We start from the raw sequence: 25,541 nt of genomic DNA, 5'->3' as shown, positions 1-25,541 counted from the left end.
ACTGTCACTGCATTTGCTGTGTTGGCAAAGTTGGATCCCTTTCCAGGGTCTGATGTGACAGTCATCCTCACATCTCAGAATTCTAATCAATGGCCTGTGCCTAGGAAAACTTTGAAAGATTGGATCAATTTTAAATTATCTTTCAAAGCAGGGCCCTAAGATTGTAGAGTTTCTGATGCACCTCCTCATCTGGAGCTGCCCGATTAATTACATCCCTAATTATCTTCTCTGCATACGATTCATTATGTACTGGAGTCACAGAATGGCCTTCCCTATTGAGTCCCAGCATTTCAGCTGCCCAGCATTGTATGACTGATTAGGCTGTTTATGGCACTGATAAAATATTCCACACAGGATGCAATGACATGTCAGTGTCAATAAAAATATGCAGTTAGTAGAGAACAGATTGTTTTGGTTCCAAGAGAGGGGACTTTTGCACAAAAGCTGGTACGTACTGGGTGAGATCAGTGACAGGAAAAACGATTTTTCAGCTGCTGGATCCTTTACCTGGAATGCGGCAAAATGCTCCGGAGGTGCTAGTCATGCACATCCCACTCTCCCACCATGTCATAGCACATAGCCAGGAGAGCAACATGGAGAACAAGGCTTCCTGACATTTCTGACCCTCTAACTGGTGTTGAAGAAACTGCTGTAACATGAATTCCATTGACACAACTGGTAAGGTAGCTTGTTGTGCAGGGTCCACGATTATGTAATGAACATGAAAAATTCCCAAGAACATCATCATTTATATTGTAACTCACTGTGTAAAAGATGAGACGGCACCTCCAGAACCAGTGTATTTAATGATCTCACAGGACGATAGTTCACAGAGGAAACAATGCATGGTATAGTCATGTTACAAGATAGGTACTGTACAGTTCTAGCTAACTTAGTAAATAGCACGATGAGCAAGATAAGATTGAGGGTGATCGTTGGGTGGCGATTGTATATGTTTCAGGTGGTGCTGGGAAGTGCCTGGGCAGCCGTCATGCAAAGTATGCACAGCCATGGTATCTCCCCCTGGCAGCCACACTTGCCAATTGTGTACTGTAGTGTCATATTTGCTCATCGTACAATGAATACTGAATCTCAGAGATGTCTAGGTCATAGCCCAGCGGGTTTCCATACATCACAATGCTCAAGAATGGAACCATGGCTATCGATTGAAAGAAGCCTTTGTGTGCTTTTCGCTGTACTACATTGTGCCATTGGTGTATTTTGACTAAAATGTTTCTTTCAAGTTAGCACCTATTAAAGCACTGTACACGACCTTCTCATACATATGTCAGACAGCATCATTCGATGGCAAAGTTTGATGAGTTTTGTTTGAAACACGTGGGCACTACATGAATTTTCCATTCTCTGATAACTGAAATCTACAAAATTGAGGGGAGTCATGCAGTTGTTGCAAGGGGAGTGTTCCAACAGCCACTTTTGCTAATCCCTGGCATGATATTGTGCGATCCTTATTTGTACAATATGTATATAACAGGAAAAAAAGAGAAAAACATCCGATTGTGAGAATAACTGCAGAAATATTCTGCAAACATGTAATGTTTTGTACTTATTATTCCAAATGAAAACCATTTCCTTTGGTACTGCTTCATAAAAGTGGCAAACCTAATATATTATGAGAATCTCTCTGATTTATGATCAAGCTGTCGTAATTACCTTGCAGTATTGAGAACGAAGCTGAACTTTCAGAACTTATGTTTTAATTTTTTACAGGTTGAAGTACGGGATGATGAAGAGCAAAAATTGAAATTTCAGGAAATAATTGATCTTCTTGTAGCAGCTGGGTATTTCCGAGCTCGAATTAAAGGACTTTCACCATTTGATAAGGTCTGTTTTTGCAAATTCTGTGTATCAGGATTTTGTTTGTGACTGACAAGGTGATATTACTTATTAATGATATGTAATCTTCATTATTGCAGGTTGTAGGAGGGATGACATGGTGTATTGAGACATGTAATTTTGATGTTGACGTTGACTTGCTTTTTCAAGACAGTTTTACAATAGGGCAGAAAATGTAAGTTGATAATTTTACAACCATCCAATTATAATTATGTGAAGATGCCTACGAAATTAAACTGAAGCGAGTGTGTGTGTCTGTGTGTGTGTGTGAGAGAGAGAGAGAGAGAGAGAGAGAAAGAAAGAGAGAGATATGGTTGGGAGGGTGGGTGAGTACATGGGGGGGGGGGGGGGGTACAGAGACAGTAGAGAAGTATTGGAAGGCAGAAAAAGGAGAGACAGTTGGATTTCAGCAGCAAAGGCAAAATTGTATTAATTCTGGTCATAATTTCGGAGAGGTAGAGAGAGGGAGAGGGAGGGAAGGGCGGAGGAATAGAGGGGGAGATAGATGAGTCCTGCAGTCTGGGGAATAGGATGGAAAATGACTACTCAGCTGAGGGAGAGAGGAAGAGATTGGGTTGCTACCCAGATGGAACTAGTGAAAGTTGAGGCCCAGAGATTACAGGTATGAAGTACACTACTGGCCATTAAAATTGCTACACCACGAAGATGACGTGCTACAGACGCAAAATTTAACCAACAGGAAGAAGATGCTGTGATATGCAAATGATTAGCTTTTCAGAGCATTCACACAAGATTGGCGCCGGTGGCGACACCTACAACATGCTGACATGAGGAAAGTTTCCAACCGATTTCTCATACACGAACAGCAGTTGACCGGCATTGCCTGGTGAAACGTTGTTGTGATGCCTCGTGTAAGGGGGTTTCCAACTTTGACAAAGGTCGAATTGTAGCCTGTGCTGGATCCCAACGACCTCGTATCACTAGCAGTCGAGATGACAGGCATCTTATCTGTGTGGCTGTAACGGATTGTGCAGCCACGTCTTGATCCCTCAGTCAACAGATGGGGACGTTTGCAAGACAACAACCATCTGCACGAACAGTTCGACGACGTTTGCAGCAGCATGGACTATCAGCTCGGAGACCACGGCTGCAGTTACCCTTGACGCTGCATCATAGACAGGAGCACCTGTGATGGTGTACTCGACGGTGAATCTGGGTGCACAAATCGCAAAACGTCATTTTTCGGATGAATCCAGGTTCTGTTTACAGCATCATGATAGTCACATCCGTGTTTGGAGACATCGCAGTGAATGCACATCGGAAGCGTGTATTCGTCATCGCCATACTGGCGTACCACCCGGCGTGATGGTATGCGGTGCCATTGGTTACATGTCTCGGTCACCTCTTTTTCGCATTGACGGCGCTTTGAACAGTGGACATTACATTTCAGATGTGTTACGACCTGTGGCTCTACCCTTCATTCGATCCCTGCAAAACCCTACATTTCGGCAGGGTAATGCACAACCGCACGTTGCAGGTCCTGTATGGGCTATGGGCCTTTCTGGATACAGAAAATGTTCGATTGCTGCCCTGGCCAGCACATTCTCCAGATCTCTCACCAATTGAAAACATCTGGTCAATGGTGGCCGAGCAACTGGCTTGTCACAATACACCAGTCACTACTCTTGATGAACTGTGGTATCGTGCTGAAGCTGCATGGGCAGCTGTACCTGTACACGCCATCCAAGCTGTGTTTGACTCAATGCCCAGGCATATAAAGGCCATTATTACGGCCAGAGGTGGTTGCTGTGGGTACTGATTTCTCAGTATCTATGCACCCAAATAGCGTGAAAATGTAATCACGAGTCAGTTCTAGTATAATATATTTGTCCAATGAATACCCATTTATCATCTGCATTTCTCCTTGGTGTAACAATTTTAATGGCCAGTAGCGTAGATTGGTTCACATTTTTCCTGTAGCCATTTCGCTTTGGCTTCCCTGCAACTACTATTTATTTAATTCCTGAGTGATTTATATTGCTGCATTCCTGTCTTTTTCTGAACATTTTTGTACTTCCTTCTTTCCTCGAACGGTTGAAATATTTCATATGTAACCCAAGATTTCCTCACAATTACCTTCCTAGTACATATGTTTGCCTTTGCAACATCTTTGAAGGCTCTTTTCCGAGATGTCCACCCCTCTACAGCTGAACTTCCTTCTGTAGTATTCCTTATTGTAGCATCCACACCACGAACTTCAAGCGCATCTCATCATTCCTCAGTGCTTTACTATCCCACTTCTGCTCACACTGATCCTTCTGTACGATTCTCTCAAACTTCAGTCTACTCTTCATCGATACTAATTTGTGATCTGGGTCTGTATCTGCTTCTTGGTGTAGCAGTTTTAATGGCCAGTAGTGTATATGCAGGAGGTTCCGCAGCTCCTAGGAGTAAACAATTGCTAGTCTCAAACCTCAATTTCCTCCGTCTGATTCTGTTATCCTCGTCCTGCTCCTTTTAGCTTCACTTACCTCTCCTTTCATTTTCTTTGCCTTTCTGTCCTGTACTGACATTGTTTTTAGATTAATTGATATTGTCAGATTCTGCTGTGAAATGTTCATCTTTCTCTATTTTAATATTATAAGTCAAACAATGGAAAAACCAGAATGGAATGTAACAATACCAGAGAAGGAAAATTACTACTCACCATGTAGCGGAGATGCTGAGTCATGATAGGCACAACGAAAAGATTCACACAATTAAAGCTTTCGGCCATTAAGGCCTTTGTCAGCAGTAGACACAGATACACACACGCGCGCGCGCGCGCGTACACACACACACACACACACACACACACACACACACACACACACACACACATGTAAACGCAACTTGCACACACATCTGCAGTCTCAGAGAGCTGAAACCACACTGCGAACAGCAGCACCAGTGCAGGATGGGAGTGGCGGAGTGGCGACTGGGTGGGGGTAAGGAGGAGGCTGTGGCAGGGAGGGAGAGGGATAGTATGGTGGGAGTGGCGGACAGTGAAGTGTTGCAGTTTAGACGGAGGGCAGGAGAGAAGGTGTGGAGGGGGGAGGGGGGTAAGTAGCGGAAAGGAGAGAAATAAAAATAAATTAAAAGACTGGGTGTGGTGGTGAAATGATGGCTGTGTAGTGCTGGAATGGGAACAGGGAGGAGGCTGGATGGGAGAGGACAGTGACTAACGAAGGTTGAGGCCTATGGGAACGTAGGATGTATTGCAGGGAAAGTTCCCACCTGCGCAGTTCTGAAAAGCTGGTGTTGGTGGGAAGGATCCATGTGGCACAAGCTGTGAAGCAGTCATTGAGATGAGGGATGTCATGTTTGGCAGCACATTCAGCAACAGGGTGGTCCACTTGTTTTTTGGCCACAGTTTGTCGGTGGCCATTCTTGTGGACAGACAGCTTGTTGGTTGTCATGCCTACATAGAATGCAGCTCAGTGGTTGCAGCTTAGCTTGTAAATCACATGACTGGTTTCACAGGTAGCCCTGCCTTTGATGGGTTTGGAGATGTTAGTGACCGGACTGGAGTAGGTGGTGGTAGGAGGATGTATGGGACAGGTCTTGCATCTAGGTCTATTATAGGGGTATGAGCAGTGGTCGTGTAAGGATGGACGAGTATATTGTGTAGGTTCGGTGGATGGTGGAATACCACGGTAGGATGGGTGGGAAGGATATTGGGCAGGACATTTCTCATTTCAGGGTACGATGAGAGGTAATCGAAACCCTGGCGGAGAATGTAATTCAGTTGCTCCAGTCCCGGATGGTACTGAGTTACGAGGGGAATGCTCCTTTGTGGCTGGACTGTGGACTGTGGGACTTAGGGAGGTGGTGAGAGACTGGGAAGATAAGGCATGGGAGATTTGTTTTTGTACAAGGATGGGAGGATAATTACAGTCAGTGAAGGCTTCAATGAGACCCTTGGTGTATTTTGGAGGGACTGCTCGTCACTGCAGATGCGACGACCTCGGGTGGCTAGGCTGTACAGAAGGGACTCCTTGGTATTGAATGGGTGGCAGCTGTCGAAGTGAAGGTATTGCTGGTGGTTAGTAGGTTTGATATGGATGGAGGTACTGATGTAGCCATCTCTGAGGTGAAGGTCAACATCTAGGAAGGTGGCTTTTTGGGTTGAATAGGACCAGGTGAAGCAAATGGGGGAGAAGTTGTTGAGGTTCTGGAGGAATGTGAATAAGGTGTCCTCGCCTTCAATCCAGAAAGCAAAGATGTCATCAGTGAATCTGAACCAGATGAGGGGTTTAGGATTCTGGGTTTTTAGGAAGGATTCCTCTAGATGGCCCGTGAATATGTTAACATAAGATGGTGCCATGCGGGTGCCCATAGCCATACTGCAGATTTGTTTGTAGGTAATGCCTTCCTTTTTAAGGAGAAATAATTGTGGGTGAGGATATAGTTGGTCATGGAGACTAGGAAGGAGTTTGTTGGTTTGGAATCCATAGGGCGCCTGGAAAGGTAGTGTTCGATAGCAGTAAGGCCATGGGCATTAGGAATGTTAGTGTACAGGGAAGTGGCATCAATAGTGACAAGTAGGGCACCGTGTGGTAAAGGGACAGGAACTGTGGAGAGTCAGTCGAGGAAATGGTTGGTATATTTTACGTAGGAGGATAGGTTCTGGGTAATAGGTTGGTGTTGGTCTACGAGAGCAGAGATTCTCTCAGTGGGGGCACAGTAACTGGTCACAATGGGGCATCCTGGGTGGTTGCATTTATGGACTTTAGGAAGCATGTAGAAGATGGGAGTGCGGGGAGTGGTCTGGGGTAAGTATAGAGATGGACTCTGGGGAGAGGTTCTGGGATGGGCCTAAGGATTCGAGTAGTGACTGGAGATCCTGCTGGATTACTGGAATGGGATGGGATTTGTGTGTATGTCTACTGTTGACAAAGGCCTTAATGGCCGAAAGCTTTAATTGTGTGAATCTTTTTGTTGTGCCTATCACGACTCAGCATCTCTGCTATATGGTGAGTAGCAACTTTCCTTCTCTGGTATTGTTAATATTATAAGTTTTAGTCATGATTTTTTTTCCTAAGCTCTGTTGATTTTGTGTTTACTTTGGATCCATAGTCTTAGGGATGGTGCCTTTGAAAGGGAATAAAATTTCTAGAAACTCTTGTAAGAGAGCCAAAGTCAAAGTTAAAATTACATGGCAAGCTAATGCTATTAGTACACTTATGCTCAAGGATGCTAGGTAATGATTAATGACAGAAAGGAATACTCAAACTTTGCCAAGAAAAGGGAGGATGGGCAGAGAGGATAGACAGGCTAGTGTTGAAGGTGCTGATTGGAATGTTTCTGAAGATTTGGGGTCTGAAGTAGTGTAAGAGTTCTAACAAAAGTATCAGTACAATCAATCATCAAATTTGCCAAATTATCACATTACAGTGCACTGACAGAAAAAATTGTTGCGGTGCTACCAGAGATGAAATGTCCTCACCAGATTGAGCCTCACCAAATTCAAGGATTGGATTTTATCCACATATTTCCTGTTATTCAGGTAACTTCACTACTGTCAGCTACAAAAATAAATTGTTAGAAAACACTCTAGACTCAGACTGAACATCTGATTTTCTTTCTTTAGTGGCTAGTGAAAAAATCAATGGAAACAAGAGCTGAGATTGGAGATTTCTTGCGCTCATATGCGGTCAGTCAATTTGATAAACAGTATGGTGGAGCAGAAGAGGAAACCACTTTAAAGCAGCGAGCCAGTATTACCCAAAATATTCTGAGTGTGAAGGTTTGCTGTATCAAAACCTTTGTTTTTAGTTTTATAAGTTGCTACTTTAAATTAGATCATGTTTATACCATTTCCAGTTCAGATTTTTTAAAAATTTGTTTATATTGTTTCTTCCAGGAACTCTACCACCCACAACGAAGGTTCCGGAGAAAGGGGCCACCACCTGAAGATGAGGAAACATCTGTTTACAGTACTTTATTGGAATATGGTCATAGCATAAAGATGTTTGATGTACCTGTTGGAACAGAATCAGTGAGTGTTATGCCCTGTCTTTGTAAACAAGGAATTACAAGCATCAGATACATACTGTGTGATCACTAACTTTAACCACTTTCCTGTTACTGCATTGAACTACTACTCCTGTGAAATTTGTGATCACTGTATGAGATAAAACAAAAATTTGCATTTGACCCAAATCAACACATCCCTGTATGAAAATGGTTCTTTGCTCATGGAAGTCAAACTTTATAATGAACTTTTGGAAAACATGAAAGCAAAATCTTTAAAGTCATATTTACAGCATCACTGCTTTTAGTCCATTGAAGAATATTTAACAATATGAAATAATATGTAAAATAAGTGAAAGGCAACCACTTGCCTAAGTTGGACTGATGTTTGGAGCATATTCACATTAGATTTTGAACTCTAGCTCTTTCTTGAGTAAATGTTCATACATTCAAAAACACACACACACACACACACACACACACACACACACACACACACACACACAAATGCACACTCTTGCAGGCATTCCTAACTGATGAATTTGGGGTAACTCAAGAAGACGAGAATCCACACACGTGTGTGTGTGTGGACTGTTTGTGCAAGGATCAACTGGATCACCTACGTGAAAAAAATCAAACACAAACAGAGTGATTTTTCAACACTTTTCATTCCTGTGCTGATGTTACATGTAGGGTCTGTCAACTGATTTTTATATTGAACCTGATCTTGATGTGATACTGTCATTCTCAGTCCAAATTGTAAGTTGCTTTGGCAGAGGATCAGAAGATTAGTTGGCATTTTGTTATTTTCATGTTGCGAGGCCTCAATGATTGTCATTGAATCTGTGCTGCTTTCAACAATTTAAGTTTCCTTGTTCATATTCCTTGTGGTATGAATACAGAACAGCTACTGATACTTAATTTTTCATCATCTTTAGCCACTTTTGTGTACTTTAAATATACTGGCATTTTATGGCCTCTGTTAACAAGGATGTTAGAGAGGGACACAGTGTTGCTGGCTTCAGAAAAGAAAACAAAGATATATTTAAATACATGTGAAGTCTTGAAACATTTTGGTTAGTAAAATTGATGCTGTAGAATACACATGATCTGGAACTCGGAAACTGAGAGTTGCTTCCAAGCACATTGGTGGAAGTAAGGGGACAGTAGCATATATTTCTCAATTACTCATTTTCATTTTTATTTTGAATTAACTACTAGTCTGTTCTTTTATAACAGCAATGGAAACAAAATAGGGTACCTAAAGCTGAATATATTGTGCAAACCTACTTTGTCACATGCTTCTTACTGTGCTTTTCTGGGGCACCCTTAAAGCATTTCAGAAGTGATGCTAAAGAAGGGCTACAAAAACTGTGGGACCCAAGAGCACCATATCGTTAAATACTATCCTGATAGAAGGATGCCACTAGTGTAAAAAAAATGACTGTAACAAAAAAATTTCCCATATAATTGTGTCTCAAATCATACAATTGCTACTGTCAGCTGGGACTTTGGATACCGAGCATGATGAAACTACTGCCTCTTGCAAATTACCCCAAACAAACTGAGAATCAGTCCAAGAAATAAGCGTAAAACCTGAGAGTTATTAAGTCAGCATATATTTCCTCTGTAACCAGCTGCCAAGTTCATATTTTTGTGACACTGAATGATTTAGTTTTGCTGCTAAGCTTGCTTTTGGGATATGAGAAGCAGTAAGACTCGTCTGGAGTAGTTCATTTGTATTTTTTGTGTGGTATTTGGTCATAAATTATGTGGTGTTGGGTTGTGCTGCTGTATTGAGTGATCTACTCCACCATGGTGTATCTGATGGGATGTACTATTCCCCCAAACCAGATACCAATGTTGCCTATTCACTAACTTTTAAGTTTGTTTAGAGAATTCTATGTACCGAATAGCCAAAACATGCCAGATGGAATAAAAGGTTCTTCAGTGATTCAGACAGAAGTTATTTATTTCACATACATAATGCTCACAGCCCCATAACTGGAATTTCTTTTGTTACAGTGCTAAAAAAAATAATCTGACAGCACTCATGTTAAATGTGAAATCCATGGTCAGTGTTTTGCAATGAAGCCACACAATTTCATTTGCTTGTGATACAACTAAGTGGACATATTTGTTTCTCCAATGTCAAGCTTGTATCAACAGTCTATCATAAACATCTCCTTTCCTCTGATAAACTTGTTGTTTCTGATAAGTACTTAGAGAGCAACATTTTGAAACATTATGTTGCACTCTGAGTATTGTGTAGACAGGAGAAACCAGATAAGCAAAGGAAAATTCTCCTTCAAGATAATTTCAAGTGGATATGGCATGTAAGGATATATTTCTATTTGTTTGCAAAATGTTTCAAGTCAAAGATCAGTATTAAATATGAGGGTTGCCCAAAAAGCAACACACCACATTTTTTTCTCAGCTGAAAACAATGCTATGAATGCAAAACGTTACGTATGTATTATTTGAAGTCTCCTTAGTGAGCGAGCCGAGTTTCCATCGCTTTCAACAGATAGCGTAGCTGCAGGACAGTTTTAAAATGGTGTCTGTAGGTGATGTATGTTACAAGCAACATGCCATCATTGAATTTCTCATTGTGTAGAAAGAAACTGTGAAGGATATTCACAAATGTTTGTGCAAAGTCTATTGAGTATCTGCTCTTTACAGAAGTACAGTTAATTGCTGGGAATGGAAGGTGAGGTCATCAGAAGGCGGTTCGGCAAGCTCCATGATTTGTAGCAGTCGGGAAGACCGTCCACGGCTGTTACACCTGACAGCCATGTCCTAGCCCCATCGGACTTCCACTTGTTTGGGCCATTAAAGGAGGGCATTCGTGGAAGACATTTTGACGATGATGAGGAGCTGATTCACACAGTGAAGCACTGCCTCTGCCACCAGGACAGTGATTGGTACCGACAGGGCATACATGCTCTTGTTCCACACTGGAGGAAGGCCATAGAAAGGGATGGACATTACGTGGAAAAATGGGGCGTGTAGATAAAACACCATTCTTCCGTGTGTGTGAAATTCTCATTATGCTCAGTAAAGAACTGTTGAAGAAGAAAATGTGGTGCATTACTTTCTGGATAACCCTCTTAAAAATACACTTTCTTGTAATTTAAGTTAAACTGTATGCAAAATCATTCATGAAGAAAGATATCACTCCCTCCCGCCCCCCCCCCCCCCCCCCACCCCACCCCATCCCCTAAAAAAACCATTAAAGTGTTCTGATACTTTTCGAAAATCATTAATTCATTATTTGTATTCACTACTTTGACAGAATTTGTAGATGAAATGATGGCATTTGCTGCTGTTGTAATTATTCAGTTATTTTTTGCAAAATGTATCATTAGATTAATAATATATAGCAGTGTTATTAGTAGTGTTATTATATTGAACATATTTATGGTGTCTTTAATCCACTCTTGTAATTTTTCTGTCAGAAAATGGAATGTTGTATTTCCATGCCTATTTCAAAATCTTTCTCTTTCAGGGTATCAGTGCTGATGACAGCAGTCAGGAACGTACTGTTGATGTTCAAGAAACTCGAAAACTTGAGGAGGTAACATATGTGTTAGGCATGATTGTCAGTGTACATTGTATAGTTGTGATTTATCTTCTGTGTGATTAATTGCTAACAATCACTGTAGATATTTTTGATCTTTTTGCATGGTGTGACAGCAAAAAATCCAGAAATTAATGAACAACCTGTCATCTATGGGAGAACAAGAGGTAAGCACAGATAATATCCACATATTTCTTAATTACTTAAGAAATTATCTTTATCTGTTTCTGTGTGTAGCATAACTGTTACTTAACCCTCGTATTGGGGTTTCTGCACTTTTGTCTAAAAATTGTCATAGTGCAGTAATTTTATTGTATCACTAAGATGAAAGAAAGTATACTTTCCTTCTTCAGTTTTATTTCTTAAAAGGCAAAAGATGATGCATGTGGATTTTCTATATTGTAGATGGTCTGCTTACTCGTGGTAGTAGCTTTTCTTTTGTCACTGATTTTTATCCCCCTTGTAGAGAATTCTCAGAGCAGCACATTTCTTACTGTAATATATAACAACTGTATAATACACAGTTTAGAGTGATGTTGCTTTGTAACTGTACTATTTGAAGCAGCAAATCATTTTAAAGAATCAGTTTCTAATATTGAAGTTTCTTATCTCTTCATGCATGAATATGGAATGTAATAAGCTGCAGTAGGTCTTGCAACTGGTTTTTTTTTTTTTTTTTTTTTCCAAATGTTTCTACTCTCAGAATGAGAAACTAGTTTGAATTAATACACAATGTCTTACATTTTGTGAATTGGAAGTTTCTGTTGTGTAATGTTAGGTTGTGCGAATCACTGCTTCATCTTAGGAAACAAATAAATTATTTTGAAATGTTAAGTGAAAAGTGACTGAAGTAAATGATCAAGTAGCATGTCTGTTGAACAGAATTACAACTCTACTGCAAATTAACTTGACATTTAAGGTTAGCTGTCAGAAATAGAACTTATCTTGTGAGGAAGAAAGCAGCATTGTTGCTCAGGAATTAATGGTAAAATATTTTATGCTGGGAAGACACAACTGGTTTGTTGCAATTATTAATGGCATTCAGGACATTTTTATTTATGTCTGAGTTTGAAATGACAATATTATGAAAAGGTGCTACTCGCCATATAGTGGAGATCATGAGTTATAGATAGGCACAACAAGAAGACTGTCAAACAAAGCTTTCGGCCAACTCTCTCTCTCTCTCTCTCGCACACACACACACACACACACACACACACACACACACACACACACACATGACGACGACGACAGTCTTGTGTAAGGCAATGGTCGCTGGCTTGTCACCCAGATGTAGATTGTGCAGCAGAGGAGACTTTGATCAATAGTAATCCAGTGCACATTTTTCCCAGTGACCCAACTTCTCCAAATTTATCTTTGAAATATCAACAAAAAATAATGTATTTGTTGCAGTAAAAGTATTCCCATCAGCTTGAGTATGTACTAAATACTGAGCAATTTGTTTCGCTCCTAGACGTCTGGCTTGTGCCGTTTCCCATGAGGTTGCCACAGTAGGGAAAGCTACCATCTGATGAGATGGCCAGGTACAAATGGCCATTGTTTTGATGTAATTTAACATGTTTCATGTGCAAAACATGCCACCTATTCTGATTAAGGGCTCTCCCCATGGACACCACCCAGCCACAGCAAAGGCCATCTGGCATGATGGACATTGCTGAGAATACTGATGCCCAAGAAAGATGGGCATCTACTCCTTGGCACTTGTGGGGACTAGTGACTCAGGTATCAGCAGTGCAATCCTGTGTTGTCAAGGGGCTCAGCTGAAAGTGTTCACAATAAAGCTACCATGCTGGCATTGAAGTGCAGGTATTGTGCAGGTACTGTGTGAGAGGATCTTGAAAACTGCATGCATTAGGTATTATTTAAGGTGTTTCCCCCAGATGGTCCACACTACAGAAAAATTTGCAAACTGAAGGCCAGGTCCATAAGGGAGCCACAAATTACTTCAGCCAAAAGGTAATGATTGAAAGGATATTCCAAGAAAGGCAAGCAGAACCTAAAAAAAAAAATAGTAGAGTTGACATCAGAGGATGCTGCCATTAGAAAGACAGGAAGAGAAGGAAAGGCAGTCAGAGATGAGAGATTGCAGCACAGAAAAGAAAGTTAGTTCTGCAGTAGCTTGGGGACCTATGTTCACTACACAAATTCTCAAGAAGGGGCATGAGCCCCCCGAGAGGGCAAGAGAATCAGAATTGTTGTTCTCCTTTTGAAACTTTTCAGAGGGTGGTGAATGGTGTCTCTCTTGCATTCCAAGGGGTATTAGTATAATTAAAATTTAGTATAAGACATCATTGTTGTCTGGACTCCTGATAGGCCTGAAGTACCAAATTTTCTGTCACGCATCAACTTTTCCTGTGTCCTGAAATTTTCAAAGCTTCTTTGAAAATTGCCTGCCACTTTTCTTCATGTAGGCATTCACCTGTCTTATTGTCAATTACATGCTTCTTTTCACTTGCACTCACCAACAGCAGCTTTGGAAGTTATGACCCCTACCAAGTTTTACATCAGCTTTGAATTTATGGGAGCTACAGGGCCAATTTAAGACCCAAGGGATGCAAGCAGGCACTTGGAGCACCAAGCTGAGAGGGCCACAAGAAGTTCTCCTAGAGCAAAATTTGTATGCAGTGTGTGTCATAATTAGTTTACAAATTTACTAGATATGGACTTATTTTTAAAGGCCTGGCAAAGAACCCATGGAATGGCAACTAATGTATGAGGGAGGGTGGAAAAAGGGGGGGGGGGGGGGCACCAATATGTCACTTGTGTGGAAAAATGTTCTTGAACTGACCCTGGAGAGATAGGTGTGCTCTTCATCTGTCACTGAGCTAACTGCATATAGGCCCTTGCAAGAATCATGGACACCAAAGGCTATGGAGGAATAGGAGGAGGAGAGGAGAATCGGAATGAGCCTACTCTAGTAACCCCTGACACATCAGATACCGCCACGCCGTCTGATTGTGAACCGGTGCCCTTTGATGTGGTTCCACACCTATGAGTGACAGGCAGTAATCTTGGGACATCACCAGCTCTCGGAGCCCCTTCACACCTAGCCTGGACATCCGTGACATGATCATTCTGTGGAATTGTAATGGATATTATCGTCACCTGCCAGAAGTACACCACCTTATTTCCTCCTCTTCTGCAATTTGCAATACTTTACAAGAAATAAACGACACTGATGCGATTTCTCCAACACACTATGGTTATCATGCATTCTGTCAGAGCCCTTAGAGGACATCTGGAGGGGTCTGTACATTCGTCTGCACTGATGTCAGTGAGTGGATTCCCCTTGGTGCCACATTGGAAGCAATAGCGGTGTGAGGGCAAAAACCTCGCAATCACCATTTGCAATGTTTACATTCATTCATACAGGCAGGCCACTGACTTACCTTGAGTTGATCACCTCAATCCAATAAGTTCCCCCCCTTTTTCTACTATTTGAGGATTTCAGTGTGCACCACCCCCTGTGGGGGGAGTGGCACTTCGTCTGATAGGGACGTCTGCTTGACAAGCTTATTACTGACCATGATCTGTGTCTCCTCAATAATGATACTCCCACCCAGTTCAGTGTTGAACATGGAATCTTTGCAGCTAACAATCTCTTACCCCAGTCTGTGGCTTCATTGCATTGGTCACTGCGTAACAATCTTTGTGATACTGACCACTTTCTGGTGATCCAGTTGCTTTCTTGCCACCGCTAGATGAACCAAGTACCGTGTGAGGTGCTTCAAAGAGCCACCTGGCAGTTGTATGCCTCTGCTGTTACCTTTGTCCCCTCTCTGTCAGATTGCATGGACAAGGTTGTGCAAGAAGTCTCTGACACAATCATCCACACTGCTGGAACTGCTATTCATCTGTCTACAGGTGTCTAATTAAAACAGCAAGAAGGAATGCTGAGAGCACTAAATCTCCTCTCTAGGAATGTACACCTCTTTGTCGCAGGTGTGGACCAAACTCTGTAGCCTTCTGGGCCACCACTGATCAGCAACGTTCCGGATCTTGGCCTTCAGGGTGATCTTTGTACTGATGAATTGGTTTTTGCTGAACACCTTGCGGCCCATGTTGTGACAGCGTTGGCATCCTCTTCTTATCTGGCTACCTCTGTACTGCAGGAATGACAAGTTGGAGCCACCCCCCTGTGCTTCAGCCTTGCCCAGACGTATCATATAACGAACCTTTCATTGACTGGAAACTGCTTCGGGCTCTCGCCTCATCTCATGATATGGCCCAGGCCCTGATTCAATTCGTAATCAGATGATCCAACAATGTTACTCATAGGTTACATTTACTCAAGGTCTTCAACTATGGTTGGATATGGGGTGGGGCATTTCTCGCCATTGGATGAGTCCTGGGAGACTCCTCATCTGCTCTGATGTATTTGCCATCCCAATCCATACTACAATTCTCCATAAATTCTGTTTCAGCTTTAGCTTCAATATTGGCTTCATTGCCTCAGTCTTGCTGTTCCTGTATACTTTCATCATCAGAACAAGTACGTTGCAGACGTCATTAATTTCAGATGAACTGCCCCTGGTTTGGGTGACTGATGACCTTGCTGTTAATTTCCTTAACCCCCTCAACCAACCAGCCAACAAACCCACCCAACCAACTAACCAACCATCTTGCTTATACACTTGTGATGTATCTGTAAGTAGCCCATCTATGATTAAATGCTTATTATATGTAAATTGAAGGTGAAGGGGGAGAAAGGAAAGAAAGAAAAAAGGGCATACCAATTTCAGCTGCATCACGATATTATTTGGAATCAACGGTGATGAGTGAAAATTTTTGCCTAACAGGATTCAAACACCAAGATATCCTGCTTAATAAGCAGGTGCGTTAACCACTGCACCACCTGGGACACAGTGTTTATTGCAAATGCACAGACTATCTCGGCATGCCTCTCAACCGATCCACATTCCCACTGAGTGCCACCTATCCACTGTCCCTGTTTATTTCCTCAGTGGGGCTCAGCATTGATTTGTGGGGTACGGGCTTGGCGACCTCGGGGTTCCTGAGCTGGGGACTGGTAAGCGCCGCCAATCCTCTGTCATTGTAAGCTCTGGGCTGTGTGGCACATCGGTGGAACATGTGTCTCAGGGAATGAGGATCTTGGCTTGACCGCCCAGATCGTGAGGACAGGGTAAACCTCTATAAAAAATTCAGGCAGCTGCACCAGGAAAGATCAACAACAGTTCCGCAGGGAGCATCCAGAAGGTACAAGAAAAGCAGAGTGTCTCTCAGTGTGCTATTTCTCCCTCATTCTCGAAGGGACAGGGTGCAGGGAAAGGCTTATGAAGTTCAGGTCAAAAGCTGTCCCAAGTGCCATCAGACATCATTCTTCCCTCTCTGACTGATGAGGAGGATATCATGGAGTTACTTGCCTTGAATCCAAGCAGCTCCTCCACTGCCCCTTGCTCTTCAAGTGTTTCACCTCCCCAGTCCAAAGATAGGGGTAAATTAAAACTACACTGATAACGTGGCTTCCATACTACAGTGGAACATGAATGGGTTCAGGACCCATGTGGAGGAACTGAAACTCCTAGCACAGGCATGTCTCTTGTGCTTTTGTTTACAAGAAGCTCATTTTAAAGATACAGATGTCCCTTTGCTACAAGGATATACACTATACTGCAAGGATGACCTGTCAAGGGAAGCGGCCAAGGGAGGTGTCACAGTGTTTGTCACTAATGTGCACCACTCCTCTGCCTTCCCCTTGGCTACTGACTTGCAAGCAGTTGCAGTTCAAATTCATGTTTGTCGAAGGATCACTGTTTGCTCACTGTATTTACCTCCGCAAGATGCACTATACTCTGAGACTCTTGGGGATCTTATCACACAAATCCCACAACCATTCCTCCTCCTGGGAGACTTCAGTGCCCTATTATGTCCTGTGGGGCTTAACCAATACTTGCCCTCGGGGTCGGGTTTTGGAGGGGCCTCAGGACAACTCACGAGCTGTGCATCCTTATCATGGGTACTCACACACGTATCTGTACTGCTACTGTGTCATTCTCAGCCATTGACCTCTCTTTCTGTTCTCCCACCCTCGCAGACTCTGTTCAGTGGGAGGTCATTGACAACCTTCATTCCAGTGACCACTTCCCAATCTGCCTACTAAGTGGCTCACCACCTGAAGTTAAGCCCCCAAGATGGATGGTCATCAGGGATAAGTGGACGCGTTTCAGCCAGCTGGTTGTGCTCGAACAGTGGGACATAGTCCAAGGATTGGTGGACCACATTACACGAGTGATCCATTGTGCCGCTGACTTCTCCAACTCACAGTCCTCAGGTCATCTTAGGAGGCAGCCAGTACCTTGGTGGACAGATGAGTGACGTTCTCTGACCCGAGAAAGGCGTGCAGCTCTTCGACATTTGAAATTCCGACTGTCAGCAGACAACCTTAGGGCCTTTCGAGTTGCGAACCTTAGGGTCTTTCGAGTTGCGAGTGCCAGTGCCTGACACATCATTAGGAAGAGTAAGAAAATGTCATTTCAAGTGTTTCAGGACTCCATCAATCGTTCCACTACTTCTATAAAAGTATGAGGAACCATCTGGAGAATTTATGGTAAACACAGCTGTTTACTGATAGCAACAGTGCTGAAACAGGGGTGCCTCCAAACAACACCCAGAGACATTGCTCAGATGCTGGCCGAACATTGTGCACAAACTACTGCCAATGCAAGCCAGAATCCAACGTGTTATCCCTATCGTGCGACTGTAGAGAGGGAAAAGTTAAACTCCAGTTCCACCAGTTCTGAGGCCTACAACTCCCCTTTCTCCATGTGGGAGCTCAAATCGGCACTGACTGAGATTCGTGGCACCGCACGCGGTCATGACCAAGTCCGGTACTGCCTGCTTCGACATTTTCCGGTGGCATCAAAGGAAATCCTCCTGAAATGTTTTAATCTAATTTCCCAGACAGGAAACTTCCCCAACTCGTGGAGGGAGGCAATTCTGATCCCTCTCCTCAAACCAGGAAAGGATTGCACATGTCCCAGTGGTTATCGGAGTGTTGCCTTAACGAGCTGTGTAGGAAAAAACCTGGAGCAAATGGTTAACCGTCATCTGGTGTGATTGTTAAAGACCAGGCAACTCCATAGCCGCTCTGAGTGTGGATTCCGAAGGTTTTGGTCCACTGTAGACAACTGACCCTCCTAGAGGCAGATATTCAGCAGGCTTTCCTCCATAAGCATCACCGTATCAGCATATTCTTCAATATAAGTAAAGCATACGATACTACTTGGAGAGACTGTATTCTCACACAGCTGCATCAGTGGGGCTTTTGTGGCCACCTCCCTATCTTCATAAGGTCTTTCCTGTCTCAGTGGTTTTTTAGGACCCAAGTTGGTGACACGCTGTCGAGCAGGAGAATGGTGTTCCACAGCACAGAGTTTTAAGTGTTACCCTCTTTGCCATAGCCATCAACAGTATCACATCTACGGTAAGGAGTTGTGTACAGTGCTCCTTATTTGCAGATGGTTTATCTGTTTTATGTTCCTCCTCCAGTGTTGCAACAGTGAGCCATCAGTTGCAACTTCAAGCATGGAGGTTAGAGGAGTGGGCTGCAAAGATGGGATTCCAGTTTTCTTCAGATAAGTGTGTTTGTGTGTGTTCATTTTAATCATTCTCGTCATCTTTTTAATTTGCTTGCCTTGAATATGGGAAACACCATCCTACATTTTAGAGGTGCAGTGCAATTTCTGGGGCCTCATTTTTGACTCTCGATTGTCGTGGTTACCACTCATGAGAGCCCTGAAAGCCAGAACCCTGAAGGCACTGAACAACGTCAAGTGCTTTAGCCACAGGTCTTGGGGAGTGAACGGGGTGCATCTCCTTCAGTTTTATCAGGCTTTTGTGCATTTGCAGCTGGACTATGGTTGTACGGTGTATGGGTCAGTGAGGCCCTCTTACTTGCGGATCATTGACACTGTCCATCATAAGGGGATTCGGCTGGCTATGGGTGCTTATCGGATCAGCTCCGTACCTAACATCTATGTCGAGGCGGGAGAACTGCCACTTACCGTCCAGCACCAGCTTCTCATGGTGCGTCAGGTGTGTAAGTTCGATGCAGTTAAAACTTCACTCGCACACCATACTCTTGCTCGTCCACCTCTGGAACCTCTGTTTTCTAACCGTCCATGAGCCACAATGGCATTTGGGATCCGCGTGTCACATGTGATGGAGTCACCCGGTGTGAAGCCAGTACGACCCCAAATCCGGGGTGGGTCATTCCATATCAAATCACCCAGTAAAAAATAAATTTTACACCCACCTCCTTAGATTTTCATGAAATATGGCTCAAATGGTTCTAATACCATCCTGACAACACCTGCAATTTTTTTTTTTTTTTTGCTGTATCTCTTATAGTTTTTTTTTTAATAAATTTTTAAAGTTTTTATGTTTTGCGTTTTCCGAACCTTTGGAAATGGTAAATTTAATTTGTATTCAAAACTTTAAAATTGCTTACCTTAAAAACCCTTTTAGATAACATCATGAATTTTTGCAGCAAGTTTATTTGTTATACATATTTGAAGATAAAAATGATAATATTAAAATATATTAATATTTTCTATGAAAAATATATATATGTATTTTTTTTCTTTTTTTAACGGATGTTTTGTTTTATAAGAATTGCAATATCTAGAGTCTCAGACCTGATAGAATGCTCAAATTTGTTTTAATTTACTCTTAAACATATAGGCTACTTGATAAAACAAAAATAATGATGGCTTTTTAACATCGTTATTAATTATAGTAGATTACATTAGAATTATGTACAAAGATAGTGTTCTTACAACACTTATGTATAACCCAACTGATTGCTTGAAACATTGAATTTTTTTGAGTAATTTTGTCTTTTTAATAAACATTAATGCTGATTCAAACTGTTTTTCCACTTCATCCAAGAGCTTTCAGCTCTTTTGATACAGTCTTTTTTGAAGTAATACATTCTTCCAGTGCCGCTTGATTGAGGTGCGTCTACTACACAGACTATGTGCTCCAAAGGCACTATGCAAGAATCTTCTCTTTCAGGGCCAATAAAATTATGCAGCTGGTCCTGAAGGATGTAGAAATAGAATTTCTGCATCTTCTTCATCATTGAATATTGTTTTTACCTGTCCAGAGTACCAGTTACCATCATGATTTGCATGGTTCAACACGAACCCAATCAGAAGAAGAATGGAAGGAAAAGACTAAGGAGGGTTTACACTATCTGTAGTCCTTCTAATTTCAAGGTTGTTTGTTGGAAGTGGTTTCAAGTTATGAAAACTTCTTGTTCCAGGAATGGTTCGGGTTGCTGAAAAAACGTTTTTCTAGTTTTAACTGTAGCAAATCAGCTTCTTTTTTGTCAATAAAGTGAAAATGAATGTTTTCAATATTTTTTTCACAAAACTTGTACACATCGATTGCTATCATTATTTGTTCTTCATCTGAAAGCTGTAGACTGGCTTTCCTTAAAATTCTTTTAATAGTTCCTCCTAGGCCATCACAAATTAACTTCCCATGACTTGTTGCAAAAAAAGAGTGTTGGGCCTTCAAATTAAAGTCTCTCAAGTGTTCAGTCAAATTTTTAAAACTGTTTCTATTTTTGTACTGCCCAGCACAACCATCTGTAAAGTAGTGAACTGAGTCAGTGTCAGTATGATGTAATGATAGCCACTTTGTAATTTCTTTTTGTACAAAGTTAACAAAACCAGTGTCGTGTTCTTGGTCATCACTAATAAAACAGTGGTTGGAAACAAAAACATTGTTTTCCCTCATTTCCTAGGAAAACTCCAACTGGGTGTAGAGTACAACCACCTCTATTCCAGTGGTAACTTTGGATCTCATTTTGTATAACAAAGGAATAATTTTCACTGAAATCCATCACAATAATTGCTGTTTTGGGTGGGTGGGTCTTCTTTCAATCTTTTAAAGGCTGCTGATTGGGATTTTGCTATAAACGAGTGCGGGGTGAGCTTTTCCAATGACCTAACCAATAAAGAAATGTAGTCTTCAACACTGATAGATTGTTTGATCATTTCTGCCCTGTCTGTGTTAACCCACTGACTGATTGCAATTACTTCTTCTAAATCATAATCTTCACTTAGTTTTCAGTTAAGTACTCAGTTAGTGCAGTATTTGCAGGACAGCTGTCGCAATGATGTAGCATGCAGTTTTGGTTTTCTGTGTTGCACATAAGCATCTTAATTAGGTCTTTATAAGATTCTTCAATTTTCACAGCATCCAATAATAGTTTAACATTCTGGTGGATACTGCATACACATACAGTGTGTGTGCCTGCAGCACCAGCAAGGATAAACCATTTAGGTCTTAAGAAACAAAATTTTGAAAATCCTACTTCTACCTTGGGATTATCCCATTTGAAAGAATAATAGAGTTCTCTCAAGTTACACAAAATGAGTCTTTTTTGCATGTACACATTTTTTTGAACACTTACTTTGTCTTTTGTTCCAGGTAGCACTCTGGAAGTTTCATCCTTTTCATAAAAATCTGTTACAAGTCTTACTGTATTTTCAGAAAGAGTTTTACCTTTTTTTGGACCAGGAGTTTCCAAAATACCCTTTTCAGATTTTAACTTTCTAGCTTGTTGCACCATGTACTCACTTAAATTAAATTCTTTCATTACTTTATTTCGACTCCAAGAATCTGGAGCCAAGGTCAGAATCTGGATTTTTCTAGACCTCCAACAGATGACATCTTCTCTTTCATAAGAGAAATCATTACCTCAAAATCCTTTGCTTTCTCAACCACACTTGTATCTTCTTCGTCATCATCAGAACTTCGTGCATCATATTTTAATGCTTTTGGACCGCCTTTTTTGCAGTCTTTTCAATACTACTAACCTTCCTTTTAAAATAAGACCCTTTACTTTGTTCTGACAAGCCATGAAGCTTTATCGGTGTTAAACCTAAATTATCAAGAGCAATGTTTGTTTGTACGAGGGATTCATTTCTGGATTCCAATGATTCTAATTCAACCATGACTTCATCATCTGTTTCACTTTCATTGACTTCAACTCTTAATTTTTCCTCACAAAAGTTATGGCATGTTGAGCAAAGCTTTTGTCCAGGTTTTATGCTACTATTTTTTGTCAGTAATTGTTTAGAAAGATCCAAGCCTACACTTCTCAACGACTTTTGATGTGCTTTTTGTGTTTTTTTTAGTGGGTCTACACATGTTGTTTGATACTTTTCAAAAACATTTAAAAAGTAGTAGCTGTGGTGTGAACATATATTCTTAAATTCACACAGATTAATTCCAGATTGTAAGTGGATCGAATTTTTTTCTTCCTCAGTCAATTCAGGTACCGGTTGTAACTTTTTTGAAGGTGTGTAGGTTGTTTGGAAACAGTCAGATTTTTTAAATAACCCTACGCTACAGGTTTGAATATCTGACATACTGATTTCACTTTTGGTCTGATTACTGTTCTGGTTACTTTTATAGGATATTGGAAAAGAATCTCTGTAAACTAAGTAACAGTACTTACTGAAAGTTCGAATAAACTTAATAAAATACTATCCAAGCACTATTTAACACTATAATAATTTTTTACTTCAAAACACTGGAATAACAAAACAAAATCCAAGCATACATTGTTACTCCAAGAAGACAAAAACATATTTTTGGTGTCTAAGACACTTGGTTCTTTTTATTTTTAAAATATAATTAATATTATTTAAAAAATTAGATAACTATTGAACAGGTTAAAAAGCCAACATAATTTTTCTTTTATCTAATAGCCTATACAATTAAGAGTATTTTAAAACAAATTTGAGCTTTCTATCAGGTCTGAGACTCTAGATATTGCAGTTTTTGTAAAACTAAACAAACAAAAAAAAAACCAACAACTACTTGTAATTTTTTTTCATTTGGAAGGTTTTAATATATCTTTATGTTAATTTTTTTAACATTTAGATATAATACACAAACTTATTCCAAAATTTCATACTGATATCTTGAGTATTCTTTAACATACAAATTTTTTTAGTTGTGAGGACACGTTTAAGTTACGATTTCCGACTGCTGAAACAACACCAAATCTAAAAACTTTAAAAATTTATATAAAAAAAACTATAAGAGATAGAGCAAAAAAATTTTACAAGTGCTTTCAGGATGATAAAAGAAGTAATTGTACCAAGTTTCATCAAAATCTGACATGGTTGGTGTCAAGTCCTGGGTGACTTGACATGGAATGACCCGGGTTTTAACTGCCCGCTGCCCTGGTTACTGGAGAGGCCCAGAGTGATTTTAGATTTGGTGTGGTACAGGAGAAATGGCACTCCTGCTTCTGTTTTTAATGTTTTTATTTTATTTGATATTTTCTGATCTCTGTTTTTGTGGATGGGTCTAATCAGGGGGACTCTGTTGGTTGCTCTGTCGTTTTCTCGGATTGTGTTCTCAAGGTCAGATTGCCTCCAGAATTTACCGTCTTCATCACAGAATTATATGCGATCTTGCGAGCACTGGAGCAGATGAGACATTCTCCTGGCTGTTAGATTTCTCATTTGCTCAGATTGTCTGAGTGCCCTTTACTCTCTCCAATGTTTGTATCCAGCAGGTACAGTAATCCAGTATATCCAGTCTGCCCTCCTACAACTACAAGGACTGAGGAAGGAGGTGTCTTTCTGCTGGGTACGTGGGCACATTGGAATTGCGGGGAATGAAAGGGTGGATCGAGCGACCAAGGAGGCGTGTCATGGTCCTCTGGTATTTTGGTGTGCTATCTCGTCACAAGCTAACACCTCGCTGTTTAGGTACAAAGTCATGTGTAGATGGAAACACGAGTGGCTGACAGTCACCTATAAAAAGCTCCATGTCATAAAGCCCACAACTCAGCCGTGGAGTACTTCCTTCCAGCCATGTTGGCGAGATGAGGTCCTTCTTACTCATCTTCACAAAGGCCACAGCCCTATGACACATGGATTCGTACTCCGGCAAGAGGACCCTCCAACGTGTGGTGCTTGTGGGGTGCAGATCACAGTACACTACATTTTATTGGACTGCATTTTATTTGCTGACCAGCAGACTGTAGAGGATTTGCTAACGGATCTGCCGTCTATTTTATGTAATGATCAAACAGTTTGGTTAGGGTTTTAAAGTTTTGTGAATTGTCCAACATTTTTGAAAGATTTTAGGGAGCTGTTCTTAATGTGTCAAAGGGTGGCTGATTCACCCTATTTTTTTGTAAGTGGTCAGCCAATCACATTCCCTGTGATTTTCTTTTAGTTCTACTGTGTTTTACTTTCTCTGTGCTTTAATTCCTTGATTAGCTCTCTTCTCTCATAATTGGTTTTAGTGCATGTGATGCAGAGTGACTGTGTGGTCATTTCAAGCGTATAGGTGTACAAACACTTTTCATTCATCTCCACATTCGTTTGTTTTCATAAGTGTAAGGGCACTGATGACCTCGCTGTTGGGTGCCCTTCAGATACACACACACACACACACACACACACACACACACACACAATTATTTTCCCCATGGTCACTACTCTGAGATTCCCACAGGAGGTCGGACGTACTTGTGCATCCACACTGAAGAAGGTTGATGCATTGCCCATCGAGGAGAAACAATTATATGAATGCGTGGTATCTTTTCTATCGGATATGTCCAAAAGAACAAACATCACGCATTCGTATAATTGTTTCGCCTAGACGGGCAGTGGATCGACCTTCTTCAGTGCAGATGCACAAGCACGTCTTGACATCCTGCGGGAACCTCAGAGTAGCGGGTATGGAGGAAATGGGCAGGGACTGCAGATAAGTGGCACTAGGTGGGAATGTGGGTCGGCTGAGAGGTGTGTCAAGGTAGTCTGCACAGTTGTGATAAACACTGTTTCCCAGGTGGCACAATCGATAATGCACCTGTTTAGTAAGCAGGAGATCCTGTGATCGAATGCCAGTCTGGCACACATTTTTACTCGTTGCCACTGATTCCGTTTAATGTCCTGATGCAGTTGATATAAGTAATCCCTTTCCTTTCTCTCTTCTCTCACCCCCCTCCCCCCCCCCCCCCCTCCACCTTCTATTTACATATAATGTATCACAGCTGTGGATTCCGCTTGGTACCTGTTCCTTTGGACATGTCCAAAAGAACAGA

The 25,541-nt window shown here is 41.4% G+C and overlaps 1 protein-coding gene across 3 annotated transcripts in view; it reads left to right on the top strand.

The window, feature by feature from the left end:
• LOC124795421 (coiled-coil domain-containing protein 93) overlaps positions 1-25,541 on the top strand; it is an 88,085-nt gene that overhangs the window by 20,213 nt on the left and 42,331 nt on the right. For 2 of the 3 annotated variants that reach the window (XR_007016688.1, XM_047259449.1), the window contains exons 2-8: positions 1,732-1,845; positions 1,938-2,032; positions 7,255-7,366; positions 7,451-7,606; positions 7,724-7,858; positions 11,342-11,410; positions 11,530-11,580. Coding sequence is in view for 2 of the 3 variants with exons in the window: in XM_047259449.1 (XP_047115405.1) it covers positions 1,732-1,845; positions 1,938-2,032; positions 7,255-7,366; positions 7,451-7,606; positions 7,724-7,858; positions 11,342-11,410; positions 11,530-11,580 (732 nt within the window). In the remaining variant the exon portion in view is untranslated. The remainder of the gene's footprint in view (positions 1-1,731; positions 1,846-1,937; positions 2,033-7,254; positions 7,367-7,450; positions 7,607-7,723; positions 7,859-11,341; positions 11,411-11,529; positions 11,581-25,541) is intronic. The other variant, XM_047259450.1, reaches the window with a different exon arrangement.

The sequence above is a fragment of the Schistocerca piceifrons genome, chromosome 4, assembly GCF_021461385.2.
Source record: "Schistocerca piceifrons isolate TAMUIC-IGC-003096 chromosome 4, iqSchPice1.1, whole genome shotgun sequence".
Taxonomy (NCBI): Eukaryota; Metazoa; Arthropoda; class Insecta; order Orthoptera; family Acrididae; genus Schistocerca; species Schistocerca piceifrons.
The sequence above is the reverse complement of the archived record's forward strand: the minus strand, read 5'-3'. Positions and strand labels throughout refer to the sequence as shown.